Source organism: Silene latifolia, chromosome 7, assembly GCF_048544455.1.
Source record: "Silene latifolia isolate original U9 population chromosome 7, ASM4854445v1, whole genome shotgun sequence".
NCBI classification, from domain to species: Eukaryota; Viridiplantae; Streptophyta; class Magnoliopsida; order Caryophyllales; family Caryophyllaceae; genus Silene; species Silene latifolia.
In genome coordinates, this window is record NC_133532.1 from 127,172,077 (window position 1) to 127,199,788 (window position 27,712).

The 27,712-nt window shown below is 38.2% G+C and overlaps 2 protein-coding genes across 4 annotated transcripts; one reads left to right on the top strand and one right to left on the bottom strand.

Annotated features, from left to right (window-relative positions):
- Positions 1-309: 309 nt before the first annotated feature.
- LOC141593077 (peroxidase 42) lies at positions 310-5,620 on the bottom strand. The gene is made up of 4 exons (XM_074414026.1): positions 5,264-5,620; positions 4,184-4,372; positions 3,767-3,932; positions 310-1,135 (listed from the first exon to the last, which is right to left on the bottom strand). Exons 1-4 carry the CDS (start codon positions 5,495-5,497, stop codon positions 726-728), a joined length of 999 nt encoding a protein of 332 aa, XP_074270127.1. The 5' UTR covers positions 5,498-5,620; the 3' UTR covers positions 310-725.
- Positions 5,621-9,405: 3,785 nt separating this feature from the next.
- On the top strand, positions 9,406-21,279 carry LOC141593078 (starch synthase 3, chloroplastic/amyloplastic-like). 3 transcript variants are annotated; one of them, XM_074414029.1, is made up of 16 exons: positions 9,406-9,607; positions 11,345-11,408; positions 11,499-14,165; positions 14,673-14,887; positions 15,458-15,728; positions 15,966-16,141; positions 16,697-16,804; positions 16,943-17,052; positions 18,116-18,221; positions 18,463-18,633; positions 18,936-19,064; positions 19,212-19,394; positions 19,783-19,914; positions 20,022-20,133; positions 20,671-20,794; positions 20,926-21,279. In XM_074414029.1, the coding sequence occupies exons 3-16, from the start codon at positions 11,759-11,761 to the stop codon at positions 21,056-21,058; spliced, it is 4,377 nt and encodes a 1,458-aa protein (XP_074270130.1). In that variant the 5' UTR covers positions 9,406-9,607; positions 11,345-11,408; positions 11,499-11,758; the 3' UTR covers positions 21,059-21,279. The 3 variants fall into 3 exon arrangements, with proteins under 3 accessions (XP_074270130.1, XP_074270129.1, XP_074270128.1); XM_074414027.1 differs by lacking the exon at positions 9,406-9,607 and adding an exon at positions 9,644-9,897; XM_074414028.1 differs by lacking the exon at positions 11,345-11,408 and having other exon boundaries at positions 9,497-9,607.
- The last annotated feature ends 6,433 nt before the right edge of the window (positions 21,280-27,712 follow it).

Below are 27,712 nucleotides of genomic sequence, written 5' to 3' on the forward strand. Positions count from 1 at the left end.
TCAGAAAATAAACAATAAGAGGTACTACCTCAGATGTATAGTCTATGAACTGTTATAGACGGTATATATCCGTCTATAATTAAAGACGAGCCAAATACAATAACACATTCCTAATAGGATAAGCAAAAAATGGGGGTGGTGGGGGCAAAAAAATATCACAACTTTCAAACTATTTAACTCGTCTTTAGCTATCAAGACTAGCTGAAGAAAGAATGGCATTCATGATACAACACTTAAATATCCATTAAACACCAACCCATACCATACATGATACACTACATGCCCACCTCTCTACCTTATCACATGGAGTTAAAACTTAAAAGCAAGAGTACATTATTGAAAGGGAAACCTACATTTTCATGATGGCATACACAATCATTTAGGTCACTACCCATGCCTATACCACTATGAACTTACAAACTAAAGTCTTATTCTAACCATTAACAAAGAGTTCCTCACACATTACATAACATAACGTCGCTACCTTTTTACCAGGTGCATACTGATAACCCTCGACCATACATGAACACATTACATAAGGGAGTCACTACCTTTTTACCAGGTGCATAGTGATAAACCCCGACCATACGTGAACACATTACATAACATATAGTCGCTACCTTTTTACCAGGTGCATACTGGTAAACCCCGACCATACGTGAACACATTACATAACATATAGTCGCTACCTTTTTACCAGGTGCATACTGGTAAACCCCGACCATCTAGTGGAGCTTGTTAACAAGATTGCATTGCTTCCTAATTTCACCCTTATCACCAATTAAGGGATTATTCTCAGACAAAATGGTAATTGCCCTTGAGAATTCTTTGAAAAAGTATTCTTGGTTCTTTGCCATCTTGATCACAAAAGGCCTTGTTCTCTTGTCATTTGCTAGTTGGTGGTCCACTATTAACAACCCTTTGTTGTCCAATATGTTTCTGTAATAGTTGTTGTCCAATATCATAGGGGTACCTCTGTCATTTCTCACATATTGAACCGACTTCGGGTCGGGTATCGGGTCATGGCATTTCTTTAGCATATGTGGCACGTGGTCCGGGTTTATTTCCGGGTCGACTTCCGGGTACAACCTGTGGACTATTTTTGTACAATGGGTTCTTCCCACACTGTGTGCTCCTGCCAAAGGTTAAATTCAACATTAATCTAAATTATTACTCGCAAAATTAAAAGACCTTAGTCGGGGATTAAAACGTCAGCTAAAAATACGTAAGAGGTCTCTTTATATTCTCTTTATATTCCGTATAAGGTATTGTGAGACCATTTCATAGAAAAATTTTGCGATCTCGACCGAGCTTAGTAAGTACTCATAATTCAATTAGTATTAGTGATTAGTGATTAGATTTGCACAAAATCTCATTTGTGACGGCACATATCCGTCACTCTTGAGTGACGGATATCATTTTACCTCACAAAGTACCCACTTTTTCTCTCTCTGCAACACTATTTATGTGGTCCCCTTTCTCCACTAACCCATTTTGTTACCATTTTAACTCACAAAAAATCCGCCACAAATGGTAACCCGTCACAAGGGAGACCAATTGTTAGATTTGAGACTCATTAAATGTCTAAACTCTGTGAATTATGACTAGGAAAAGTTGAGTACTTTAGTTAAAATTAGTTAAGTGGACCTTTATGCAAATATAAATGATGCAATATGCCAATATGGTAGGGTCTTATTGTAAATATAATTGGAAATTTGATAGTGACTCAACAAAGAAAACTTGTCTAGTGTTACAAAAGAACAAAGAAATAACACTTGAAAGACAAAAAGAAAAGTAAAACTTGTAAGATAAAAAAGTAAAACTTGAGAGGATTAAAGAAGAATAAACAATTTAAGAATGCTTGAAGTTTTGACATGGTATCTCCATTGTAAATCCTAGAGATTTGCGACGGTCACAAACTTATGATGACTCATATCTAATTTACTGAGTATATAAAGTTAAAAAGAAAGGGGATTGTGAGACGTCACAAGCCTGTGACGGTCCATGACAAGTTGTGTAAATTAAATTGCAAGATCCATGAATCATGTGACAACCACATACACCACACATATTAACTTTAGCGGATAGAATTGGAGCCGGCTTGCAAAACGTCGTCGACGTTTTATAACAAATCATCGACGTTTTTCATAAAAAAGACGTCACTTACCCTTGCACACCCCTAAACATATCATCTTTTTCACCCTCCCCCTTCAACCACTCTCCCCCTTCAACGTTCAACCTCACCAACATTGCCAATATTTGCCACACCCACCGGACTGCTGCCGCTGACAACCGCATCACACCGTCGGTCCATCGCACTCGCCAACTACGCTTCTCTTTCCTTCTTACCCTCTCTTTCACTCACTCTACTCTCCCTCACTTTCCCTTCAACCGACAACCACCACCCCGCAGCATCACCACCCCGCAGCACCACCAACGAATACACCACCGACCACCGCAGCACCACCATATATCTTTCCCCTTCCTCAATTTCATTCAAAAGAAAGTAATACACGTCAAATTATTTTGTTTATTATTTTTATTATTTGAATTAGTATAAGAATTAGTTTGTATAAATTCAATTGGATAATTTTAATAGAGTATATTGTTGTCGAATTCATTTTTATTGTTGTTGTCGTTGCTCACTGATTGTTGTTTTTGGGGTTTATTGTTATTGTTCGTTGGGGGAAGGCTGCAGTGGGTTTACAACGTTGGAGTTCAACGTTTGGAACCGAGACGAACGTTGAAGATTGGCGTTGAGGAGGGAGGGAAACGTTGAATTTCAACGTTGCGGTGGGCTAGAGACGTTGAAGTTCAACGTCTATTTTGGTTGAGATGTTGAATTCTGGCGTTGCATTGGGAGAGGGACGTTGGATGTCAACGTTCGTCGTGGTGGAAATGTTGGTATTCAACATTTGGTTTGGTGTTAAACGTTGAATGTCAACGTCCTACCATGGATTGGACTTTCATATTCAATGTCCGTCCATGGTGCGGTCTTTAAAATTTGTTATTCACCATAATTTTGGTATTTAAATTGTTTTTTTTTTTTAAAAAAAAATGTTATTAGGAGAATTTGGTAGGGATGACTTAAATATGCAATGCGGATTCTAAACAATTACACGGCAATGTCATGAAAAGTGTAGACAATTCGTTAAAAAAATTTACAATTCAATATATTATTAGTTACTTAATTTACCGATGATTCCTCGTTCGCCATTGATTTCGATGGTTCGTCATTTGTAATTGATTTCGATTAACAATTTTTTTTTTAATAATGTTATTTGGGAGAATTTGGGAGAGGATATAGGAGGGAAAGAGTGTGCAAGGGTAGTGATAGTCTTTTTTTTTTAAATGTCGACGATTCGTTACAAAACGTCGACGACGTTTCGCAATCCCCAATTGGAGTAGCTTTTATGTGTAAAAGCCATATTAAAAGTGGAAAGAAAATTTTAAAATATGTGAGAAATTTTGAACTCTAATCATGAACTAGTGTATTTAACTTCTTGATATCAAAAGGCAAAACAATGTAATCCATATTTTTAATCTTATATGTAGTCAAATTCTTTTTCCTTCACGACTTCACTAAACATAGACGAGAGTCTTTGAGACACATGCTGAATATATGATATTCCGCAATGGCCTTGATTAGTGCATGTACAATTGTTGCTAGTTTTTTTTAACTAGTTTTCATGTTATTATGAGAAATGTAAAGAGTTAATCTTGTGTAAAACCGTTTTACAGAAGTCTATATGTAAATGTAAATTACCTAGCAAAGCAACAACTCCCTTGGTGTCAACACCAATGGCCTTAAACCTGTCAAGTACCATACTCATGCTCTCATTGTGGTCAGGCAAGTATTGTTCCAATATTTCTGCTCTTGCCTTCCTTCCATCCCTTCTTCCTGTCTTTAGGGGAATGTATGGTCCTCCAAGCTGGGATAACACTCAAAAATATTAATACTCGTACAGACGTACAGTCATATGTAATTTCCCGTCACAGTCATTTGTTTACACTTGATTAAAAGGTTTAGGTCATATTTACTCATTTTTTGATATACTGGCTTAGATCGAAATGGCCTGTAACAGGATTACCCCAGTGCCTAAGGGCTCTCGCAAATTTGAGGGTAAGGAGGTCTGACGTTAGTAACATAAAGAGGCTGTTTCCGAGTTTTAGAGTCTATTACCTGTTGGATACCATCTCTAGCAGATAAAACAAGGATATCAGCACAGGAAACAACACCAGCACACTCCCTCTCCACAGCTTCCTTAATGGTCTCAATGTACCTAAAGTTCCTTAGTCCAAAACTCCTGTCCATCTCCTTCTCCGACATCATTCGCCTTGTCGAGTCCAAGAGCAATGATGCATCACATGACTGCCAAAAATTAATCAAACAAAAACATCATTATATATACAAATTTGATAATGTGCTTAATCAATCGACTCGTAAATCTTATTCATGTAGGGTTTGTACAAAGAAACAACATTATCTCAGTGCCTGACTGGCTCCCGCAAACTGCGAGATAAGGGGGTCAAGTCTATCTATGCAGTCTTACCCTTATGTCAGCAACCCAAAGAGCATACATTCATGTAACCTAAATGAAGGGATTTATGAGACATCCCTAGTTTCTACTTTCTATTGATGGGTTTTAAACCAGGATATGAATACCATCCCTCGTGATTTTACCCTTTAGGAGTTGGCCGAACCAATTCAAAAGCATCGTGTTAATCTTTGTTACTTTAATTTCCGCTGCATTTTTATTACTCGATTGTTAATCCACGTTTTATTTAACAACAGTCGCTGTTGCTTTAGGTCAGTAGCCTTCTCTTATGAGCTAAGACATACAAGCAACAGTCAGATCAACCGTTTCCTTACTGCAATCTTCTTAAACATCGTGATACACTCTTAATGAATCAATATTACTTGATGTATCCTTTTGTTCTTCACATTATCAATCAACTTGCTTTAATTCAATAAAGACTAAGTTGAAATTTTTTAAAATAGTACCTAATTCACCCCCTCCCCTCTTATTAGGTACTTGAATCCTAAACTCTTCAGGTTTTAAACGAGGATATGAATACCATCCCTCGTAATTTTACCCTTATATTAGCAACACAAAAAGACAAACAGATTCAGACAATACATTTTCAAACATATACATAGGTGATCATACATACATGTAAAATAAGTGACGGGTTTTAAACCAGGATATATATGAGTACCATGTCTCATGACTTTATCGAGATTTAGCTACATTATTATTACCTCAACAGCACAGTCATGGAAGATGTTCCTAAGCCAAGAGAAAGCAGTATTCTTATGGCGTTTGTAAAGAAGCTTAACTTGCTCTCTAATGATGTCTTCAGCTTGAGGACAAGAATCCTTGTAGTAATTCATAACAAGCCCAACTGTTTTTTCTTCATCATTTTCAGCATTTACTATTGATTTTGAGTAACATAATACAACAATGAAGAAAAATATTAAAACTTTGGATACCATTTTTTGTTACACTAGTGAGAAGTGACTTTGTTTTTGGTACACAACTCTACCCTTCCTTAAATAATGGCAATTTGTAAGGAGTGAAATTATTGATAAGGTTGCATGGGGAGAATGGGCCACTTGCTTGCCATCAATATTTTTCGTTAGAGTATAAAACCGATCTTGAAACTTCAACTATTAACTTAAGCTTTTAGTTAGGATGGTTTCTTGACATGGTATTAGAGCCAGAGTACGTGACCAAAAAGTTGCGGGTTCGAATCCCACCTCCCACAATTCTAAAGTGGAATATTAGCACTAGGTATGAGGAGGCCATTATTTGCATTCATGCACACTTCAAGCCCAAAGAACACCAATCTTGAGACTCTAACCATCAGCTTAAACTCAGTCTCGATCATTTCGTTACGTTTTTCTTATATGAATGATTAATTACTTCTTTACCTTACGTTTAAACATGTATAAGTTGACAATCTTTCACATACATAAGTTGCTTTTTAACTTTTTGTACGATTTACTTTTTACGGCATGTTCTGCCTCGTATTCTTATTACTCTTTGCGTCAAAAGTAATGTAAGGAATTCATTAGCTAAAGTATATGTTTCCACATTTATAGTGTGTAAATATTTAAATTCGCTTTAAATTCTATCATCTTTATTTGCTAAGTTTTCTAACATCACGATCTAAAAAACCCGTGTATTTATATATGCACGGGATTTACACTAGTTACAATGAAATAATTTTAAGTTTTGTTTTCGAGAAAAACCATGAAATGTATATCGTATAATCACTTTGAAAAAGATTTACAAAAACCTTCAGATTTAGCTCGGATCTCTTTAAAAACAAATGAATTTTTAATTGTTCGACTCTAAATTTGACAATGATATTATACTACAAATAAATCTAGGAAGAAGTAATTTTTTTGGTACGTAATTAATGGGAGATGACAGATACTCGCATAACACGATAACAAGTCCGCAAATTATAATTATAAAATGACTTAGAGTATGAACCTTGTCGTTATAAGATGATTTGAAAAGAAAAGTGTAAACCTTACTCGTAAGTCGTAACGAGTGAATACGTAAAATGTAAAAATTATTTTTAATTGACCAAAAAGTCCTATAGTTTTGACATTTGAACCCTTAATTTCAACAATTTATGCATTTACAAATCTACAATTTCTTGTCTCATTCGTTTATTTTTGGCAGATAGTCTGACTATAGACGAATATATCAATCTATAGCTAAAGACATGTTAAATAGCTTGAGAATGGTGACATTTTTTGCCCCCATCACCTCACTTATTACTTGTCCTATTAGGAATGTGGTATTGTATTTGACCCGTCTTTAGTTATAGACGGATATGTGCCGTCTATAATGAGATTTTGTGTATTTTTGGTCTGAAGTTTCAGACGGACATATGTGACCATTTTATGGTTAAATGTAACCACAATAGTACAACCAGTGTTTCAGCTTATGATAACTTGTTTTTCAATAGTGATTATATTTAGCTGAAAAATGATTACAAAATCGCGTCTTATTACTTCAGATCAAAATGACTCATATCTGAAGCAAGACCAACTCTTACAAATTATTATTATTATAGCCCCACTATGATATATTTAGTCTTTGCTTGTTTTGGGAGTCAGAACTTTATTGTTCATGGACTGCTGAACAAGTTAACAGATGGGTGGATGAAGTTTATGTTCATTAATTTTGTAAACAATTATTTAATGCTAGTAGTGTTTATTCTACTATTAGAAAGTACCTCTAGGAACTTGATAATGCATAACTCTTGGGCTCTTGTCTGCTTAAGCAATCACTTAATCACTAAATTTTTGGCTATATACAAGATATTTTTTAGTAATAGTTTTAGTATATCACTAGTTTTTCATATGAGACGGTTTCAAGTGCGGAAAGACGTTATTGTTACTTATGTTACGCAGTAGAACAACAAAAGGTACCACACAGGGGCGGAGCCAGGAATTGAACACGGGGGCAAAAAATCTCAGCGAGGTGAATGTGTATTTGTTTAAGGGAAACTCGAAAAAAGTTAGAAAATTTTAACTAAAAATTTCGAAATTCCCAACTGCCAGTGGGGGCGAGCGTCCTGCTAGCACCCCCCCCCCCCCCCAATCCACCACTGGTATCACAGTTCATATAACGACCAATTAACTTTGAGATAAAAGTTAATTGCAGAAGTGCAGGAGTTGAGAGGTCCCGGGTTCGACTACCAGCTGGGGCGATGATCACTTGGCCACTGCAGCCCCCGAAGGAGGTGGCTTACATGGTCCATGTGGTGGTGCGGGAATGCATGGGCCCGAGGGGATTCAACCCCCTCGTCATCAAAAAAAAAAAAAAAAAAAACTTTGAGATAAAATTTCAGGGTTTTTACATTGTCGACTTCTATTGCTTTGAGCTTAAGTAGGCCTTGGCAAATGGCACCAAATGCCAGTAAAAGCAACTAAAGGAGGCAAGTTCAATAGTTCATTATCTCATTGAACTTGTACCAATCAAATAATGTCATGCATCGATTATTTGACAGTAAAAACATTACAATTAGTAGAGAGCAGTACGGCAGAGTCAGGATTTGTCGTTAAGGTAGCGAGTGTCCAAGGCACATTTCAACTAGAGCAAAGTTGATGTGCACTTAAGCATGGAAAAATAATAAATCAACAATAAGCATGAGAATATGAGATAATTTTGTTGCCAACTTTGGTATAGGCAAGCTAAGGTAAAGTTGCATATATTCGATGTCCTTATCCCGCAATTTAAGGTAGCCGTAGCCCGTAAGCACTAGGGTCCGGACTCCGGTTGGACCATTTGAGAAGAAGGTCCAAGTTCTGCCTTTGGGCAATTGGACTTGGTTGATTTTAATGTTGGAAAATGAAATGGCGCCACCGGGTGACACCCAATTTGGGCGCCACCCTCTCACATGGGGTGAGTGGGGACCCCTTCAATAAACAATTGTTGTGAGAGGGTGGCACCCAATTTGGGCGTCACCCGGTGACGCCCTATCACTATCCTTGGGCATTATGAATGGGAGAGTAAGATATAGAATTCCAACTTTCTAAATATGTCCAATTCAACTAAGCAACAAGAATAGTTTATTCACAAATACTCAATGGTAGAGTTAGGCCCTGATTTTTTGGTTTAATTTTGTTAAAATAAATATTCCATAGGAGTTGAACTGATCTTATAGGAGCTAAATCGAATTTATAAAAGCCGAATTTATAGAAAAATGGGTTTGAATTGAATTAAACTTTTCTGAACTGAACTTATAAGAGTTAACTGAACTTATAGGAGTTGAGCTGAATTTAAAGGGAAGAGAGTGACTTTAAGTAAAAAAAAAAACAGGGCCTTAAGGGCTAACACAGGTGCTCGTCCGGTTAGAGAATGACATTCTTGAAGGTTGTAGTTACATTTTTGACACAGGCGCTCGTCCGGTTAGAGAATGAAATCATTTGTAACTCCGCATTCTGATTTTTGTCTCATCCACCTAAACCTGGCAAAAGCAACCCGACCCGAGACCCGAACTACATCACCCGAAAACCCTACCCGAACATGACCCGAGTTTTTTGACCTGTAATTGACCCGACCCAAAAGTGACCCGATCCGAAACCACCCAACCCGAAAATGACCGACAAAACATAACTCTAATTGAACCAAAAGACTCTCTCTCTTATTCATTGACCAGAAAATGACCCGGCCCAAAATAACCCGACCAGCTTGACCAGAAACAGACCCAAAAACCCGAAATGACCCGACCCGGCCCCCCCGAAATCACTAACCCAATCCGAACTGACCCGATCCAAACCCGACCCGATTGACCAATTTACCAGGCCTACACTCTACATCCACCCATGTGGGTGATATTTGACGTCACAAACTTGTGACCGGACCCGGATACACCCGCTAGTGAAATGTAAAATGGTGTGAATTGTAGACGGGAGTTTGCTTGAGCATGCAGAATTGCCTAAAAAACTTGGGAATAAAACAGTGTGTGTACTGCTACTATTAGTGTTAACAATGGACGACAGAAATTCAAAGGAAATGACTGATACATCCACTGAGCAAGAAGAATACGACAACCATGGGCAACTACTACCCAATTTTAGGTTATACTCTTGTACTACTCTCTTGTCTTCAAATCTTGTGAAACTCAAATTCCCCTTAATTACTTGTCAATTTATCATAATTATCTGCATTTTTTCTAAATTGGGTGATTTTTATCGATCAATTTAATGCCTGATTGATTAAAAAGTAATGAACTTTGGAAGCCATGGAAATTCCTTTGCAAATTAAAAATCAAGGTTTTTGCATGCCAAGTGTTAGACAAAATGCCCAAATGAATTTTAACCAAATTTCTGGCTTTTTCATGTATAATTCTCCTACAAGATTATCTAAAGTAAATGTCTTTCCTTCAATTTCTGTACATTTTTTAGCATTGTATTGTATCGCGTCTAAATCATTTGTTTACGTTTGATTAAAAAATACCCGTCACAAAAAGGTAAACAAATGATTGAGACGGAAATTGTATATGTTTTAGAGCATTGTTGGTGTTCTTAAGTAATTTTGTGCTTTGTAGTTTGATGTATTATTTATATGTGGGTGTCAATAGTTTGGTGTTCTAAGTAATTGTCGTAATGCTTATGCTATGAAACTTGAACTTGTTCAATTTTGTAATTTTATGACTGTACTTTAGCAGTTTAATTTAGGCACGCCAAATGTTGTTAATTAGCTCAATTTGAGATGTTTCTTGATTTTTGACACGGCCTTAGATCAGTTGAAGCCATTGCCTTTCAAACCAACTCGAGGGGGTTGGACACAATTACAAATGTCCAGAATTATGATTTGGTTATCTTGTTTAGACTGGATTTGTGCCGGATAGGATCTCAAGGGAGGTATAGCTCTCTTCAAGTTTTAAGTTTTTAACACTGCCACATTCTTAGGGTTGCGAAACCTGTGGTCAGGTCAAATCCCAACTGCTCACCGGATCTAAGTGCTGAGGGGTTTTAGTAGTCTAATTTAAACTAGCTCATAAGTTATTCTAGTATACTACTCATTCACATGGATGAAATCTACCTCAAGTTGATTTTTTATGTCTGAAATGATCCGCGTTTGGTGTTCTTTTCTGATTTTCATTTCACACGGAATGTTTGAGGGCAGGGAGTGTGGTTGAGTACTTGAGTTACCTCATTAAAATGGTGTCAGGCTCCAGTGGAGGTTTGAGTCGTTGCTCGTGTGTGTTCGTGTTGTAGTGTAGGTTTGATGGTTTCCTTATGTTGTGGAATTTCTTGTGGATTGTCTCAGATGTAGCAAATTGTTGCTTATTTTTCAACTGACAGTGTTATACCCAGTGTGTGCTGTGTGTAAAATATCTGTGTTTCTTGCTTTAACAGTGAAATTAAACCTGTGCAATTTCATACTTTTATGTGCTGCTGATGTATATGTTTTATATTTTCCCAATTTGCCGTCAATTCTTGTGGATTTTCGTTATATTATGTCCCCTTCTTATTGGCGGCATTTTTTGTTGTTGTTTTGATTTGGCTATGAGAACTTTGTTGCTGGATGATTATAACAGAGAAAAGATTTTCAATTTTAGTCGAGAATAGGGATAATGTATTTATTCTTATGGTGGTTCTCATTTCTACCATTGTCGAAAGAACAAGTGAGTTTTTGCATATAGCTTAGACTATACCTTTGTTTTGGGCTTCTGGCTACACAAAAGTAGGACACTTTGGCGCCACTCTGATGTGGTATTTTGAGTTATTATATAATTACCTTGCCAGTATCGGTTTCTTACTTCTCTATCATCATTAGCTTTCTGCTCATTCTATCTTTTTTTGTTTCAGTCATACCCTTGTCATCTAAAATATCCAACTAATGGGATTTTTCGCCCATTTTTGGCCGCTGGAGGTTAGTGCCTCCTCATTGTTTCATAATAATTTTTGCCGCCTTCTTTTCTTATCCTCTGATGAATTCAGCATTTCTTGTTCGAATCATCAGGCTTTTCAAGGAAAAAATCTAAAAGATGGTCAACCTCCAGGTCGAAAGACCCGGCTCCCAGAGGATTTGTTCCAAAGGCACCAATTGGAACAGGCTCTCGGAAGAAAGATGGAAGAAATGACGAAGACAGCATTACTTCAGTTAATCCACCTCCCGGCACCTCTGATGATAGAGAAGTATCAGAGGCCTCTCAAGTAAGTAGAATTGAAGAAGAAAGGGAAGATCTCGGTGGAACTAAAAAAAAGGTTGGAGAATCATCCATGGCAAAGAAATCAGTCTCGCTTTCCTGCACAAAATTGTTGAAGGAACTTGAAAGTGTAAGAGGGTTTATCGAAGAAGGGAAAAGCAGTAATGATACTGTATATAATAAGTCAGAGTTTATAGAAGAAGGGAAAAGCGGTCTTCATACTGTATATGATACATTTGGACTAGAAGCTGCAGATTTATCGTGTGATGAAGCAAATTCTACGGTTTCAAAATTTGAAGCTTTAGGGTCAGAAACAACAGATTTAGAAGATCACGAAATCAATAATGAGAAAGAAGACTCCTCGATGGCCTCTCAAGTAAATAGAATTGAAGAAGAAAGGGAAGATCTCGGTGGAACTAAAAAAGAGGTTGGAGAATCATCCATGGCAAAGAAATCAGTCTCGCTTTCCTGCACAAAATTGTTGAAGGAACTTGAAAGTGTAAGAGGGTTTATCGAAGAAGGGAAAAGCAGTAATGATAATGTATATAATAAGTCAGAGTTTATAGAAGAAGGGAAAAGCGGTCTTCATACTGTACATGATACGTTTGGACTAGAAGCTGCAGATTTATCGCGTGATGAAGCAAATTCTACTGTTTCAAAATTTGAAGCTTTAGGGTCAGAAACAACAGATCTAGAAGATCATGAAATCAATAATGAGAAAGAAGACTCTTCGATGGCCTCTCAAGTAAATAGAATTGAAGAACAAAGGGAAGATCTCGGTGGAACTAAAAAAAAGGTTGGAGAATCATCCATGGCAAAGAAATCAGTCTCGCTTTCCTGCACAAAATTGTTGAAGGAACTTGAAAGTGTAAGAGGGTTTATCGAAGAAAGGAAAAGCAGTAATGATACTGTATATAATAAGTCAGAGTTTATAGAAGAAGGGAAAAGCGGTCTTCATACTGTATATGATAAGTTTGGACTAGAAGCTGCAGATTTATCGCGTGATGAAGCAAATTCTACTGTTTCAAAATTTGAAGCTTTAGGGTCAGAAACAACAGATCTAGAAGATCATGAAATCATTAATGAGAAAGAAGACTCCTCGATATATGAAGAGAATTTAGATTTGGTAAATCAAGAAAAGTCCGAAACTGGGCCTTCTTATACGATAACTAGTACTAGTGATGAGATGGAATCGGAAGGTGTAGCTACTTTTCAAGAAAGTCCGGTAATGGTGAGCTATCAAAACGCTGAAGCTGGCAGTTATGGAACAATAACTACTGCGTTGGCCTTGGATAGAAGGGTTTTTGCTATAACACCTTATGACAGAAAAGTGAAGGACATTATTAGCATCCGCAAAAAATTTCCTTTGGTAAAGTGTCAAAGCATGGAATCTGACACAAATGTCACTGCAACTGGAGTGATGGGATCAGTAACAAGTTCGGATACTATTTCCAGGCATGAGATGGAAGTGCCAGATTTAACTCAAGAGAATTTTGCACCTTCGGAAGAATGTCCCGAAGCTGATGATAGTGTTCTGAAGATGGACATGGGTGAAACTTTGCGAAAACTGGAGATGGAGAAAGAAAGGGAAGAATCGTTGCGGAAACTGGAGATGGAAAAAGAAAGAAAAGAATCTCTGCGGAAACTGGAGATGGAGAAAGAAAGGGAAGAATCTTTGCGGAAACTAGAGCTGGAAAGGGAAGCACTTATAAAAAAACAAGCAATCGAGCAATTGGCTGAGGTGAAGTTCTCAAAAGGTGATAAGATGTTCATCTATCCTGAGATAGTGAAGCCTGATGAAGAGATAGAAGTGTTCCTTAATCGAAACTTATCATCCTTGGATAATGAACCAGATGTGATTATTATGGGGGCTTTTAATGATTGGCGCTGGAAATCATTCACCATAAAATTGGAGAAGTCCCATTTAAATGGCGATTGGTGGTCATGTCGGATCCATGTTCCAAGGGAGGCGTATATAATAAACTTTGTATTCTTTAATGGGAAAGATGTTTATGACAATAATAACAAGAAAGATTTTAACATCACTGTCGAAGAGGGCATGGATAAGTTTGCTTTTGAAGATCTCCTACTTGAGGAGAAACGTAGAGAACTCGACAAACTAGCCAAGGTAGAAGCCGAGAGGGTTAGACAAGCAGAGGAGCAGAAGCGAATGAAGGAAGAGAAGGCTGCAAGTGAAGCTGATCGAGCTCATGCAAAAGTACAAGTGGAGCAAAGAAGAGAACAGCTGAGAGGTTTAGTAAGAAATGCCATATCATCCAAGGAAAATGTCTGGTATTTTGAACCCCGTGCTTTTCAAGACGGTGACTTTGTTCGTCTCTTTTACAACAAGAGCTCTGGTCCTCTTACTCAGGCCCATGAGTTATGGGTTCATGGGGGTCATAATGGTTGGGCACAAGGGCTATCAGTTGTTTCAAGGCTTGTAAAGTCTGAAGACAATGCTGATTGGTGGTATGCCGAAGGTACAGTCGTTTATTTGTTACTGTTCCTTGACTGAAATACTGCAGTCTTACCTGTGTTTTTTTAACCATCTCTTTCTGCGATTTTTGAGCATATTCTTGTTGTCTAAAAAAAAAAAAGAACAGTAGTATTCATGGTATTAATTGTGGCAATGTTTCTAGGTTAACCTCGTAATCCTGTAGTCGTCAGAAATGGTGGATATAATGTGAATGCTAGAGTATTATCACCTCACTGAATCTCATGTACAACTGTAACTTGTTCTCTTGTGCCATCCTTTGGTTTCATTCCTCTACGTTGCAGTTCGAACCTATCTTTCTAACTTTTGTAAAAGAATTACTTCAAATGTTCAAGCCGTGGATCAGGGTCGCCTGCGAGTTACCATTGATAAGCCAAGAATCTTTTTATAAAAAACTTTCGTATTGGGCGTTTCTTATGCTCGTAGGTCATAGTGCGCCTTGTGATCTAAGTAGTTGGGTTTTACGTTTTTGATATATTTCATCTTTGTGTAGTTATTGTTCCCGATCAAGCAATTGTGTTAGACTGGGTCTTTGCTAATGGACCACCACAGCAAGCTTCCCTCTACGATAATAATAACCGTCAGGATTTTCATGCTACTGTTCCCAAATCTATTCCGGACGAACATTACTGGGTTGAGGAAGAAGAGCGAATATACAAGAGACTTCAGCAGGAGAGGAGATCTAGAGAGGAGGCTATACGCGTTAAGGTGACTCCTCAAGCTTTTCTCATTATCCAACTATTGTTGTAATGCCTGATATAACCCATTCGGTTTGCTGACGTTCTATAGTTTTGAAATCTAGCATTGTCTGATTTTTTAATTTCTTTTGAAGTTGGGTGACAATTAGGGAAAAAATCTGGCTTCTTTTTGTTTGTTTGTTTTCTTCTAAAGTTGGGCGACGATTAAGAAAGAAACAAGAAAGCTCTTGTGGTTGCTACTGTGCTGCCTTCTTCAAACGACAAATTAGCCAAAACTCCCAGCTTTTGCATTGCACTGATTCATGGCTCACTTCAAAATGGCTCACTAAAGTGGCTGCGCTTCTTTCTTTTGTGAAGTGGCGGTCCTTCGATGCAGTTCTCGACGCAATTTTCATCTTGGGTCATTCGGAAACAGCCTCTTTGTGTTGCTAACACAAGGGTAAGGCTGCGTACATCCGACCCCCCCTTACCCCGCAATTTGCGGGAGCCATTGAGGCACTGGGGTAATGTTGTTGTTGTTGTTGTTGTTTGGTGGCTATGATTATCATATCTGGACTTTAATATGGCTTACATGTTACAGGCAGAAAAAACTGCTCGAATGAAGGCTGAAATTAAAGAGCGAACATTGAAGACGTTTTTGCTTTCTCAAAGACACATTGTTTACACAGATCCTGTCGATGTTAAAGCAGGACAATATGTTACAGTGTATTACAATCCCTCTAACACAGTTCTGAATGGAAAACCAGATGTTTGGTTTAGAGGATCCTTTAACCGCTGGACCCACCGTGGAGGTCCATTGCCCCCTCAGAAAATGGTGCCTGTCGAAAACTGTTCTCATGTCAAGACAACTGGTTAGCCTGAATCAATCCCGCTAATGGTAGAACTATATGGCTGATAGGTGAAATCTGCTTAATTGAGCGTGGACTAAATTCTCCAAGTTAGCTTGCCTAACAGACCCTTTACTTGTGATTCTGTCAAGCAGTCAATTAATTAGATGTCCATCATCATGCTGGGTTGGGTTTTCCGAAATAACCATTATAGATAATTTATAGCTCTTCATGTTTTCTAATGCAAAGTTGTTGGTGCAGTCAAGGTGCCATTAGATGCATACATGATGGATTTTGTTTTCTCTGAGAGGGAAGACGGTGGAATTTTTGACAATAAAAGTAGGATGGATTATCATGTGCCTGTTTTTGGAGGAATAGCCAAAGAGCCACCGATGCATATTGTGCATATTGCTGTAGAAATGGCTCCTATTGCAAAGGTAAAATGCTCTCTGACCTACTTCCAACTGGGAAGTGTAACAATACTTTTGGTTAGTTTTTGGCTGTTTTATTACTGTGTCAAGTCATTGTGGATATAGGCTCAGGCTTTGCTTATTATAGAGGCTGGTCGCGACTTAAGTTTCTATAAGCTAGAGAGCAGACAGATCAATTATCTTGTTGAATAAGACTAAATAATGATGCTGAATGATATATTAGGGATGTGAAAGGCTGCAAGACGGTTGGTTCAAGATCGAAAAAGAGAAGTTAGATAACTCATAAAGAGTAATTTCGATATAGAATTGTGTTATTTGCCTTTGGTTTCCTTTTTCTGTAGATACAGTTGTTTTTTCTAGAAAATCAGTGAAGTTTAGTAACTGCCTCGATCTTTCTTCATTCAAATTAACAATTTGAAAGAACCATGCCTTTTCTTTGCATTTTCTGTCTTCTAGATGCGTAAAACAAGAAAAGACGATTCTTGTGTAATTATTTATATATGTTGTTTCAAGCTCCAGTTGTTTTTGCCCATAAGTATTTCTAATTTAAATCTGTTATAGGTCGGTGGACTCGGAGATGTAGTCACTAGCTTATCTCGCGCTATTCAAGAACTGAACCATCACGTTGATATAATCCTTCCAAAGTACGGTTGCCTGAACCTTGACCATGTAAGCCACGTTTTCTGAGTTGGGTTGAGTCATATCATCATATATGCATTTTATTAGATTTCTATTTCTTACTAAATTTAATAAAACAGTATAGTTGAACAATTCAAATTATGAGTTTCTTGCATGGGATCGGAACAGGTGAAGGACTTCCATTACAAAAGGAGCTATCCATGGGGTGGTATTGAGATAAAAGTATGGTCTGGGAAGGTGGAAGGCCTTTCTGTCTACTTTTTGGAGCCTCAAAATGGGTAATAACTCTCTTAGGCCCTCAAATTGTGATATTGCATTTGAAATCCTGAATTTGTGCTTAGTTTTTCTCGTCATTATTTTTGTTCTAGTGCTTAGGATTCTAAACATGTAGTAAAAACTAGTATAAATCCCGTGCACACGCGGTTTTTTAGATAGGGATATTAGAGAATTTAACTATTATCTAATTATATTTAACTTATTTTACACCATTTGAAGTTTTAGTATAGAATAAAACTTAATATTAGTAATATTTTGTATTAAGAGATAGGAAAAAGAAGGATCAACACTGTTACTCTATATAAAATTGCTGAAACTATTTTGTGTGTATCTGTGTTGTAATAAATATATTTATGTATATATTAAATAAAAAAAATTACAAAATTACAAAATTTAAATGTTCAAGTTGTATAGAGTAGAAATAGATATTAAATTAAAGTGTAAGAAAAATATATATTATTGGCAATTTTTTCGTTTTAAAAGTAAAAACAATATATGAATGCTCTTATCTTGTAAGGTTAGTTATTGTATGTAATTAATCATCAGTATTGGCCCAGTTGTAGGCAATAAATATGTAATTGGAATAGAATTATATGGAATTAAGCAGTTTGTCCCAATTGTAGATAGGATATAATGAAGCCCAAATATGGAATATTCATTTAGGCGGGAAAATATTAGAGCTTTCTTATTCTTTTAGTTTAGTGGGGATGAAGACCTCTGTCAACGCTGTCTGAGGTGAAATTTAAACATTTGTTCACATTGCACGCGTTCTTTTTTATTCTTGTAATTCGGTTACAGCCTAGATGTTGCAATCTTAAACTCTTAAAGACTAGGTATAATCTACTGCCATTACTTGATCTCCCAAGTAATTCTGTATCTCGTATCCTGGCCCTTTTATCCCAAGTCACTACGGTTCATTGATTTAATGTCTAACTTCTTCAAAATATGATTGCTTACTTTTATTTGTTTGAATTTTAGTTTTGGTCCTTTCTGCTTAAATGTTGTAGTACTTGTAGTATTTGAATATGCTTTGATAAGAATTCATGCTCTTTTATTCTTTGGCAGACTCTTCCAGAGTAATTCTGTCTACATTGGTAGAAACGATGGCGAGAGATTTGGTTTCTTCTGCCATGCTGCTCTTGAATTTCTTCTTCAGAGCGGCTTTCATCCTGTAAGTTTACATTGTTATCTCTTTGATCTGTAGGTTGCCTTTTATGGCTTACAAGGTTTTCCTATCCTTGAACAAGCCTTTTACATTAGTTTACCAACAGTTGTCACTCTAGAACAGAACAAATGAAATGACACGATGGACTGTCGTAAAATCATGGACAATAGCTTCTTCAATACCTGCAAGTCTGCAACACATTCTTTGTCCCTTCTATTAGTGTATTACGTTTCTTTTATTCGGCCAGGACATAATCCATTGCCATGATTGGACAAGTGCTCCAGTGGCATGGTTGTACAAAGAGCATTATGGACAATATGGTCTAACGAATGCTCGAGTTGTCTTCACTATTCACAATCTTGAATTTGGAGCGTATTTTATCGGACGAGCAATGGCGTATGCGGACAAGGCTACTACAGTAAGTCTTTATGTTAATTGCTTAATATCAAGTACCGCTAAAAGCGCTATGTAGACAATACCCATGCGTGGATTTGTTGGTTTGACTTGAAATTTTTGATTCTTACACGGAACAAATGTCATTGTTAATGTAGCATGCTCTATCTTGATCTCACCTCTAACGAAGACAGTATATGGCTAGCCTTAAAAAAAAGAAGAGAGAATTAGGCACTAAAAGTGGACCGAACTGACATTTTTGACAAGTGAATGATATAATATGGTTCGAGTGGTTATTGCTAACGATCATTATATATATATTACCAGGTTTCTAATACATATTCAAAAGAGATTGCTGGAAACCCTGCAATTGCTCCACACCTAGGCAAATTTCACGGTATATTGAATGGAATTGATCCTGATATATGGGATCCGTACAATGATAAGTTCATACCGGTGAGTAGTTCATTCTGTGATTTTCCTTGGAAAAAGGGTGAAAACTGAGTGCGCTTCATTTTCATATCATAACTTGTCCTTTCCGTGATATTCGATGGCATCGTCTCTCATGATACTAACTGAATGTGATGGTGTGTGTGATATCAGGTACCCTACACATCTGAAGATTTTGTTGATGGCAAAAGAGCAGCCAAAGAAGCCTTACAACAAAGATTTAGCATAAAAAAGGGTGATTTCCCAATAATCGGGATAATCACACGCTTAACCCATCAGAAAGGAATCCATCTTATTAAGCATGCCATTTGGCGCACCATAGAACGTGGTGGACAGGTAACTTATCCCCTTTTTTTGCTGTCACAGTGTCTCTTGTGTGAGACGGTTTCACATTTGAGACCATCTCAATACACGTTTTCCTTATTTAGTTATGTAAAAGTCTCCAGAGAGACCGTTCCACATTAAGATAATGCGACCCAGAGCACATAACACTAGAATATAACACTAGAAACTAACAAAAGGGAAACAGAAAAAGATGGAATGAAAAAATAATTGCCTATTATGTGAAAGATCTCATGATTACCGTTTCATATAAGATTACTGTTAAGTTATGACTTATGGTTAATGGTTGATCTCACATATTAGACTAATTCATTGCGTTTGTTCAGCTTCAGTGGGCTACCATTGTGCTTGGTTCATTTTAACAGTTGGTGCATATATGCAGATTGTATTACTGGGTACTGCTCCCGATCCACGCATACAAAGAGAATTTATCGACCTTAGCAACCAGTTGCATAATATACATCATGACCGTGCTCGCCTTTGTTTGACTTATGATGAACCTCTTTCACATCTGGTAATCATAGACTAACTCCAAATCATACTCTTTAATTGGCACTTTATTTAGTGAAAGCATATATGTTGTCCTTGTAAACTAAGTGTGTTGTTATGATGTTATTGTAGATATATGCAGGCGCTGATTTTATTCTTGTTCCCTCGGTATTTGAGCCATGTGGCCTTACACAACTTGTCGCTATGAAATATGGTGCGATACCAGTTGTTCGTAAAACTGGAGGTAGGTTTGTTTCTCGTTAATAATTAACCAAACTTGGGAGGGGTCAACCCATTAAATTGCCTTCAGTACCCCGAAGGAGATTGCCCCAGCTGTCGGTAGGGGATACTCCTGGTCAACACCAAAAAAATAATTAAAAAAAAAAAAAAGAGTAAATATATCAACTCTATCTTAAGTACATCAACCGTTTTATGAGACTGTTCTCATCGCCTTTACATGTTTTCCGTCATATGTTCACTTTGCTTATGAACACCTCCCCTATGCTTAGTAACCGGGCTTTGGTGTTAAAAGCTTAGAACATTCTTTGATGTTGTGAAGCATCTTAGCTATTTTTGTTTGTGTTAAAGGAGCCACAAAGGGTATTTTGATGTGGATAGGTTTTGAACGACCCAACTCAATGACTTTACAAACTTAGCTACCAGACATCTCCTAAGCATCCTCGGTTGTAGATGAACTAATGTGGTCATCACTACCGGTTAGATGTGGGTTTTTCTAGGAGCTATTGTGCATGAAAGTGTCTATCTCCTTGTGTGATCACAGGATTGTATGATACTGTATTTGACGTGGACCATGACATCGAGAGAGCAAAGGCGCAAGGTTTAGAACCAAACGGCTTCAACTTTGAAGGGGCCGATCAAGCTGGTGTGGATTATGCTATCAATAGGTAATTAATCGATTTACGACTTAACTGATAAGTAACTCCTACCTTTCCTATACGCGTTTTCTTTTCTACCTTTTATAAGCTGTTTCAAAACTCCCACCTTTTCCGACCACAACCTTGCCATGTGAATTCAGGGCTATAACATGTTGGTATGATGCCAAGGAATGGCTCAACTCATTACGAAAGCGTGTGATGGAACAAGATTGGTCTTGGAATCGACCAGCTCTCGAGTATATGGAACTCTATCATGCAGCGCGCAAGTACTGACGACCTCTTCAGGCGCCCTGTACAGTTTAGGCAATATTTTGCATGTCATACATACTAGAAAGGCTTCAAGTTTAGTTGGCTATAGAGTTACTCATGGTATCAATAGTCATTCAATATCGCCATCATTCTTTAATTGTACAAAGTAGTAACACGATAAATAATTTTTACGGAATTTAAAATTATACTTTAAAGAGTAACATAAAGAATTTCTCACTAATTTTGCATCTTGAATCAATATTTTTTTAAACAGAATCAGCAAGTGATGAAATTTGAGATTACACATTTTAGATGGTCTTTAGACTCAAAAAACGCCACAGCCTACGTGTTTGAAGTCTTTTCCAGCGAAGTCATCTCCAACAATACTACAATAACCATACGCCGGTCCTGGGTGAATAAGCTGATCAAGGCACATACCGCATACTCTACCGAATTGAGTGTGTATAAAATCAGACTTAGTTACTACATAAACATTTTCAAAGTGAAGGGAGAGTTGTTGGAGAAATAGAACTTTAAACTCGTCAAATTTCAAACTAAATACTTCATAACCCAGAACTTACCAGACTTGACTTCCTTCATGACACAACAACCGCGAACTTCCAAGAGTGGCTCGTTTTCCATAGTCCAATTTGCATAATACAGTTCTTCCAGGAGAGCTAGCTCTGCAAAGCACAACATTGGACTACTTATGTCGCTAGACTTTACAAATGATTTACATCCAATTTGCATAAGGAAAATAAGGAAAAAAAAATAATTTAGGAAAAATAAAAAATAAAGTAATAAAATAGAGAATATGGAAAATATGATTTACATGGAAAATATGTCGAATTATGGCGATAATAAGAATAACACAAAATCTCGGCACGTATCCGTTACTTTGGAGTGACGGATACCATTTCCTCTCACAAATGACCCAAATAGAGGAGAGAGGGAAGCACATGGGGGTGCCCCCACCTTGTCCTCTCCTATCCGTTTTGTGAGTGACATTACTCGTCACTTGCTCCGACCCGTCTTCAGCAAGACTAACTGTAAGAATAATAGTTAATTAAAATCCTAGTTAGAAACCTTACGTCAAAACGAGAAGAGTTCAGAGGCAGAAGCCAACTCGGAACAGGCGCAACATCTGGCGCGTCCCCGGAAGAGGCGCATCACTTCCTGCGTCTGTTCTCCAGTTGGATTCTGACTGTGAAAGTCATACTCGTGAGTTGTTAATGTTCGTTTGTAATTTTAAGGCCGATTATTGATATTAGACTCAAGTAGAAGTGATTAACAGATTACATACATAATAATATTGTTATAAGAGGATGAAAACGGATTGAAACGAATTATTATAAGTTAGATATTATTTACGATGCCAGAAACGATTTATATACGAATTGGAAATTAGAGGCGGAAATTAAGGATTATGAATCAAAGACGAAAACAGAATTAAAACATGTATCAAAGACGAATTCAAGGGACTTGATATGAACAAATCGAGCCTCTTAAACCCGGGTTTGAATTTGTGACGAAAACCCGAAAATATTGATTATAAGGGATTTAGGTCGAATTAAACATTATCATTTGAAAAGGATTGATTAGAACATGATTACATACTGAAAATCACAAGTGAAACGAAAGAACAAGAAAATAGAAAAAGTTGCAGAAGATCGAGGAAGAAGAAGAAGAGCAGAAGCAGCGGCAACCTCAGGAAGAGGCGAAGCATGTACTGCGACTCTTCGAAGAGGCGCATCTTTGCCGCGTTTCTTCTCGACGTCAGATCTCAACTGATTTGTAAATACGGTTTTAATGATGGTTTTTAAAGACGGTTTGAACATGCTTATGACATAAACTCCTACATTAACTGATTACAATAAAATAAAATACATTAAATAAAATTGGGATTTTACACCCTCAGACTTACATGTTAGCGTCGCGAGATTTAACTAAATCGTTTTTTAGTGGTAACTCGACTCGATCTATGCAAATATGAAAGTGTCCTTAAAAAAAAGGAACTAAAACAAATTGAATTATTGATTATGCTCTAGTGGTCATATTGGTCGAACCACGGATAATTGTGAAAAATCTATTAATGCTCGTTATTTGAGGCTGAAATCGAATAGGTTTCGGACGCGTGATTGAAAAACAGGGAGAAAAAGAAACAGGGTCCGGTGCGACCTCCCGAACGGCTCAAATTGAAGTGTATAAATACACGGTTTTTCGGGATTCCAAGGTCCCGGAACAAAATTCTCCGTAAATCACATAGAAAGTTCCTCGGGTCAGATAAAGCGGCCACGCAAAATTTGAGTACCAACGGAAGACATTTGGGGGTGCCGGTATGCCATAAACCAGCATTCGTCGAACCTCGGATAATCGTGAAAAATCTATTAATGCTCGTTATTTGAGGCTGAAATCGAATAGGTTAACTCCTTAAATGAGCTCGGACGCGTGATTGAAAAACAGGGAGGAAAAAAAAATAGGGTCCGGTACGACCTCCCGAACGGCTCAAATTGAAATGTATAATATACACGGTTTTTCGGGATTCCAGAGCCTCGGAACAAAATTCTCCGGAAATCACATAAAAAGTTCCTCGGGTCGATAAAGCGCCACGCAAAATTGGAGTACCAAAGGAAGACATTTGGGGGGTGCCGGTATGCCATAAACCAGCATTCGTCGAACCTCGGATAATCGTGAAAAATCTATTAATGCTCTTCATTTGAGGCTGAAATCGAATAGGTTAACTCCTTAAATGAGCTCGGACACGTGATTGAAAACAGGAGAAAAGAAACAGGGTCCGGTACGACCTCCCGAACGGCTCCAATTGAAGTGTAATATACACGGTTTTTCGGGATTCCAGGGTCCCGGAACAAAATTCTTCGGAAATCACATAGAAAGTCCTCAGGTCAGATAAAGCGGCCACGCAAAATTTGAGTACCAACGGAAGACATTTGGGGGTGCAAGTATGCCATAAACCAGTATTCATCGAACCTCGGATAATCGTGAAAAATCTATTAATGCTCGTTATTTGAGGCTGAAATCGAATAGGTTAACTCTTGAAATAAACTCGGACGCGTGATTGAAAAACAAGGAGAAAAAAAACAGGGTCCGATACGACCTCCCGAACGGCTCAAATTGGAGTGTAATATATACACGGTTTTTCGGGATTCTAGGGTCCCGGAACAAAATTCTCCGGAAATCACATAAAAAGTTCCTCGGGTCAGCTAAAGCGGCCACGCAAAATTTCAGTACCAACGGAAGACATTTGGGGGTGCCGGTATGCCATAAACCAGCATTTGTCGAACCTTGGATAATCGTGAAAAATCTATTAATGCTCGTTATTTGAGGCTGAAATCGAATAGGTTAACTCCTGGAATGAGCTCGGACGCGTGATTGAAAAACAGGGAGAGAAAGAAACAGGGTCAGTACAACCTCCCGAACGGCTCAAATTGAAGTGTATAATACACGGTCTTTCGGGATTCCAAGGTCCCGAATTTTTTTTTTTCCGGAAATCACATAGAAAGTTCTTCAGGTCAGATAAAGCGGCAACGCAAAATTTGAGTACCAACGGAAGACATTTGGGGGGTGCCGGTATGCCATAAACCAGCATTCGTCGAACCTCGGATAATCGTGAAAAATCTATTAATGCTCTTCATTTGAGGCTGAAATCGAATAGGTTAACTCCTTAAATGAGCTCGGACACGTGATTGAAAAACAGGGAGAAAAAAAGAAACAGGTCAGACGACCTCCCGAACGACTCCAATTGAAGTGTAATATACACGGTTTTTCGGGATTCCGTGGTCCCGGAACAAAATTCTCCGTAAATCACATAGAAAGTCCTCGGTCGATAAATCGCCACGCAAAATTTGAGTAGCAACGGAAGACATTTGGGGTGCCAGTATGCCATAAACCAAAAGTATTCGTCGAACCTCGGATAATCGTGAAAAATCTATTAATGCTCGTTATTTGAGGCTGAAATTGAATAGGTTAACTCTTGAAATGAACTCGGACGCGTGATTGAAAAACAAGGAGAAAAAAACAGGGTCCGATACGACCTCCCGAACGGCTCAAATTGGAGTGTAATATATACACGGTTTTTCGGGATTCTAGGGTCCCGGAACAAAATTCTCCGAAAATCACATAAAAAGTTCCTCGGGTCAGTTAAAGCGGCCACGCAAAATTTCAGTACCAGCGGAAGACATTTGGGGGTGCCGGTATGCCATAAACCAGCATTTGTCGAACCTTTGATAATCGTGAAAAATCTATTAATGCTCGTTATTTGAGGCTGAAATCGAATAGGTTAACTCCTGAAATGAGCACGGACGCGTGATTGAAAAACAGGGAGAAAAAGAAACAGGGTCCGGTACGACCTCCCGAACGGCTGAAATTGAAGTATATAATACACGGTTTTTCATGATTCCAGGGTCCCGGTAAAAAATTCTCCGGAAATCATATAGAAAGTTCCTCAAGCCAGATAAAGCGGCCACCCAAAATTTGAGTACCAACGGAAGATATTTGCGGGTGCCGGTATGCCATAAGCCAGCATTCATCGAAACTCGGATAATCGTGAAAAATCAATTAATGCTCGTTATTTGAGGCTGAAATCGAATAGGTTAACTCCTGATATGAACTCGGACGCGTGATTAAAAAGCAGTGAGAAAAAGAAACAGGGTCCAGTACGACCTCCCGAACGGTTCAAATTTAAGTGTATAATACACGGTTTTTCGGGATTCCAGGGTACCGGAACAAAATTCTACGGAAATCATATAGAAAGTTCCTCAGGTCAGATAAAGCGGCCACGCAAAATTTGAGTACCAACGAAAGACATTTGGGGGTGCCGGTATGCCATAAACCAGCATTCATCGAAACTCGGATAATCGTGAAAAATCTATTAATGCTCATTATTTAAGGCTGAAATCGAATAGGTTAACTCCTGAAACGAGCCCGGACGCGTAATTGAGAAATGGAGAGAAAAAGATATAGGGTCTGGTACGACCTCCCGAACGGCTCAAATTGAAGTGCATATAATACACGGTTTTTCGGGATTCTAGTGCCCCGAAACAAAATTCTCCGGAAATCACAAAGAAAGTTCCTCGGTTCAGATAAAGCGGCCACGCAAAATTTGAGTACCAACGGAAGATATTTGGGGGTGCCGGTAAGCCACAAAACCAGCATTCGTCGAACCTCGGATAATCGTGTAAAATCTATTAATGCTCGTTATTTGAGGATGAAATCAAATAGTTTAACTCCTGAAATGAGCTCGGACGCGTGATTGAAAAACAGGGTGAAAAAGAAACAGGGTCTGGTACGACCTCCCGAACGGCTCAAATTGAAGTGTATAATACACGGGTTTTCGAGATTCGAGGGTCCCGGAACAAAATTCTCCGGAAATCACATACAAAGTTCCTCGGGTCAGATAAAGCGGCCACGCAAAATTTGAGTACCAACGGAAGACATTTGGGGGTGCCGGTATGCCATAAACCAGCATTCTTCGAACCTCGGATAATCGTGAAAAATCTATTAATGCTCGTTATTTGACGCTGAAATCGAATAGGTTAACTCCTGAAAAGAACTCGGACGCGTGATTGAAAAACAGGGAGAAAGAGAAACGGGGTCCGGTACGACCTCCCGAACAGCACAAATTGAAGTGTTTAATACACGGTTTTTCGGGATTCTAGTGCCCCGAAACAAAATTCTCCGGAATTCACATAGAAAGTTCCTCGGGTCAGATAAAGCGGCCACGCAAAATTTGAGTACCAACGGAAGACATTTGGGGGTGTCGGTATGCCATAAACCAGCATTCGTCAAACCTCGGATAATCGTGAAAAATCTATTAATGCTCGTTAATTGAGACTGATATCGAATAGGTTAACTCCTGAAATGAGCACGGACGCGTGATTGAAAAACAGGGAGAAAAAGAAACAGTGGTCCCAGACGACCTCCCGAACTTTGAAATGAAGTGTATAATACACGGTTTTTCATGATTCTAGGGTCCCCGAAACAAAATTCTCTGGCAATCACATAGAAAGTTCCTCGGGCTAGATAAAGCGGCCACGTAAAATTTGAGTACCAACGGAAGATATTTGAGGGTGCCGGTATGCCATAAACCAGCATTCGTCGAATCTCGGATAATCGTGAAAAATCTATTAATGCTCGTTATTTGAGGCTGAAATCGAACATGTTAATTCCTGAAATGAGCCCGGACGCGTGATTGAAAAACAGGGAGAAAAAGAAACAGGGTCCGGTACGACCTTCCGAACGGCTGAAATTGAAGTGTATAATACACGGTTTTTCGGGATTTCGGGGTCCCGGAACAAAATTCTCCGGAAATCACATAAAGAGTTCCTCAAGTTAGATAAAGTGGCCACGCAAAATTTGAGTACCAGCAGAAGACATTTGGGGGTGCCGGTATGCCATAAACCAACATTCGTCGAATCTCGGATAATCGTGAAAAATCTATTAATGCTCGTTATTTGAGGCTGAAATCGAATAGGTTAACTCCTGAAATGAGCTCGGACGCGTGATTGAAAAACAGGGAGAAAAAGAAACAGGGTTAGTACGACCTCCCGAACGGCTCAAATTGAAGTGTATAATACACGATTTTCCGGGATTCCGGAGTCCAGGAACAAAATTCCTTGGAAATCACATAGAAAGTTCCTCGGGTCAGATTTAGCGGTCACG

What these genes read in the sequence shown, in the direction of transcription:
- LOC141593078 (XM_074414027.1), top strand. Translation starts at nt 9,772, where the DNA reads ATGGAAATTCCTTTGCAAATTAAAAATCAAGGTTTTTGCATGCCAAGT. An exon ending in ATGAACCTCTTTCACATCTG is followed by an intron (nt 19,915 to 20,021) that starts GTAATCATAGAC and finishes ATGTTATTGTAG; the next exon opens with ATATATGCAGGCGCTGATTT. An exon ending in AGTTGTTCGTAAAACTGGAG is followed by an intron (nt 20,134 to 20,670) that starts GTAGGTTTGTTT and finishes GTGTGATCACAG; the next exon opens with GATTGTATGATACTGTATTT.
- LOC141593077 (XM_074414026.1), bottom strand. Translation starts at nt 5,497, where the DNA reads ATGGTATCCAAAGTTTTAATATTTTTCTTCATTGTTGTATTATGTTAC. An exon ending in TCCATGACTGTGCTGTTGAG is followed by an intron (nt 4,373 to 5,263) that starts GTAATAATAATG and finishes AATTTTTGGCAG; the next exon opens with TCATGTGATGCATCATTGCT. An exon ending in CTAGAGATGGTATCCAACAG is followed by an intron (nt 3,933 to 4,183) that starts GTAATAGACTCT and finishes GTGTTATCCCAG; the next exon opens with CTTGGAGGACCATACATTCC.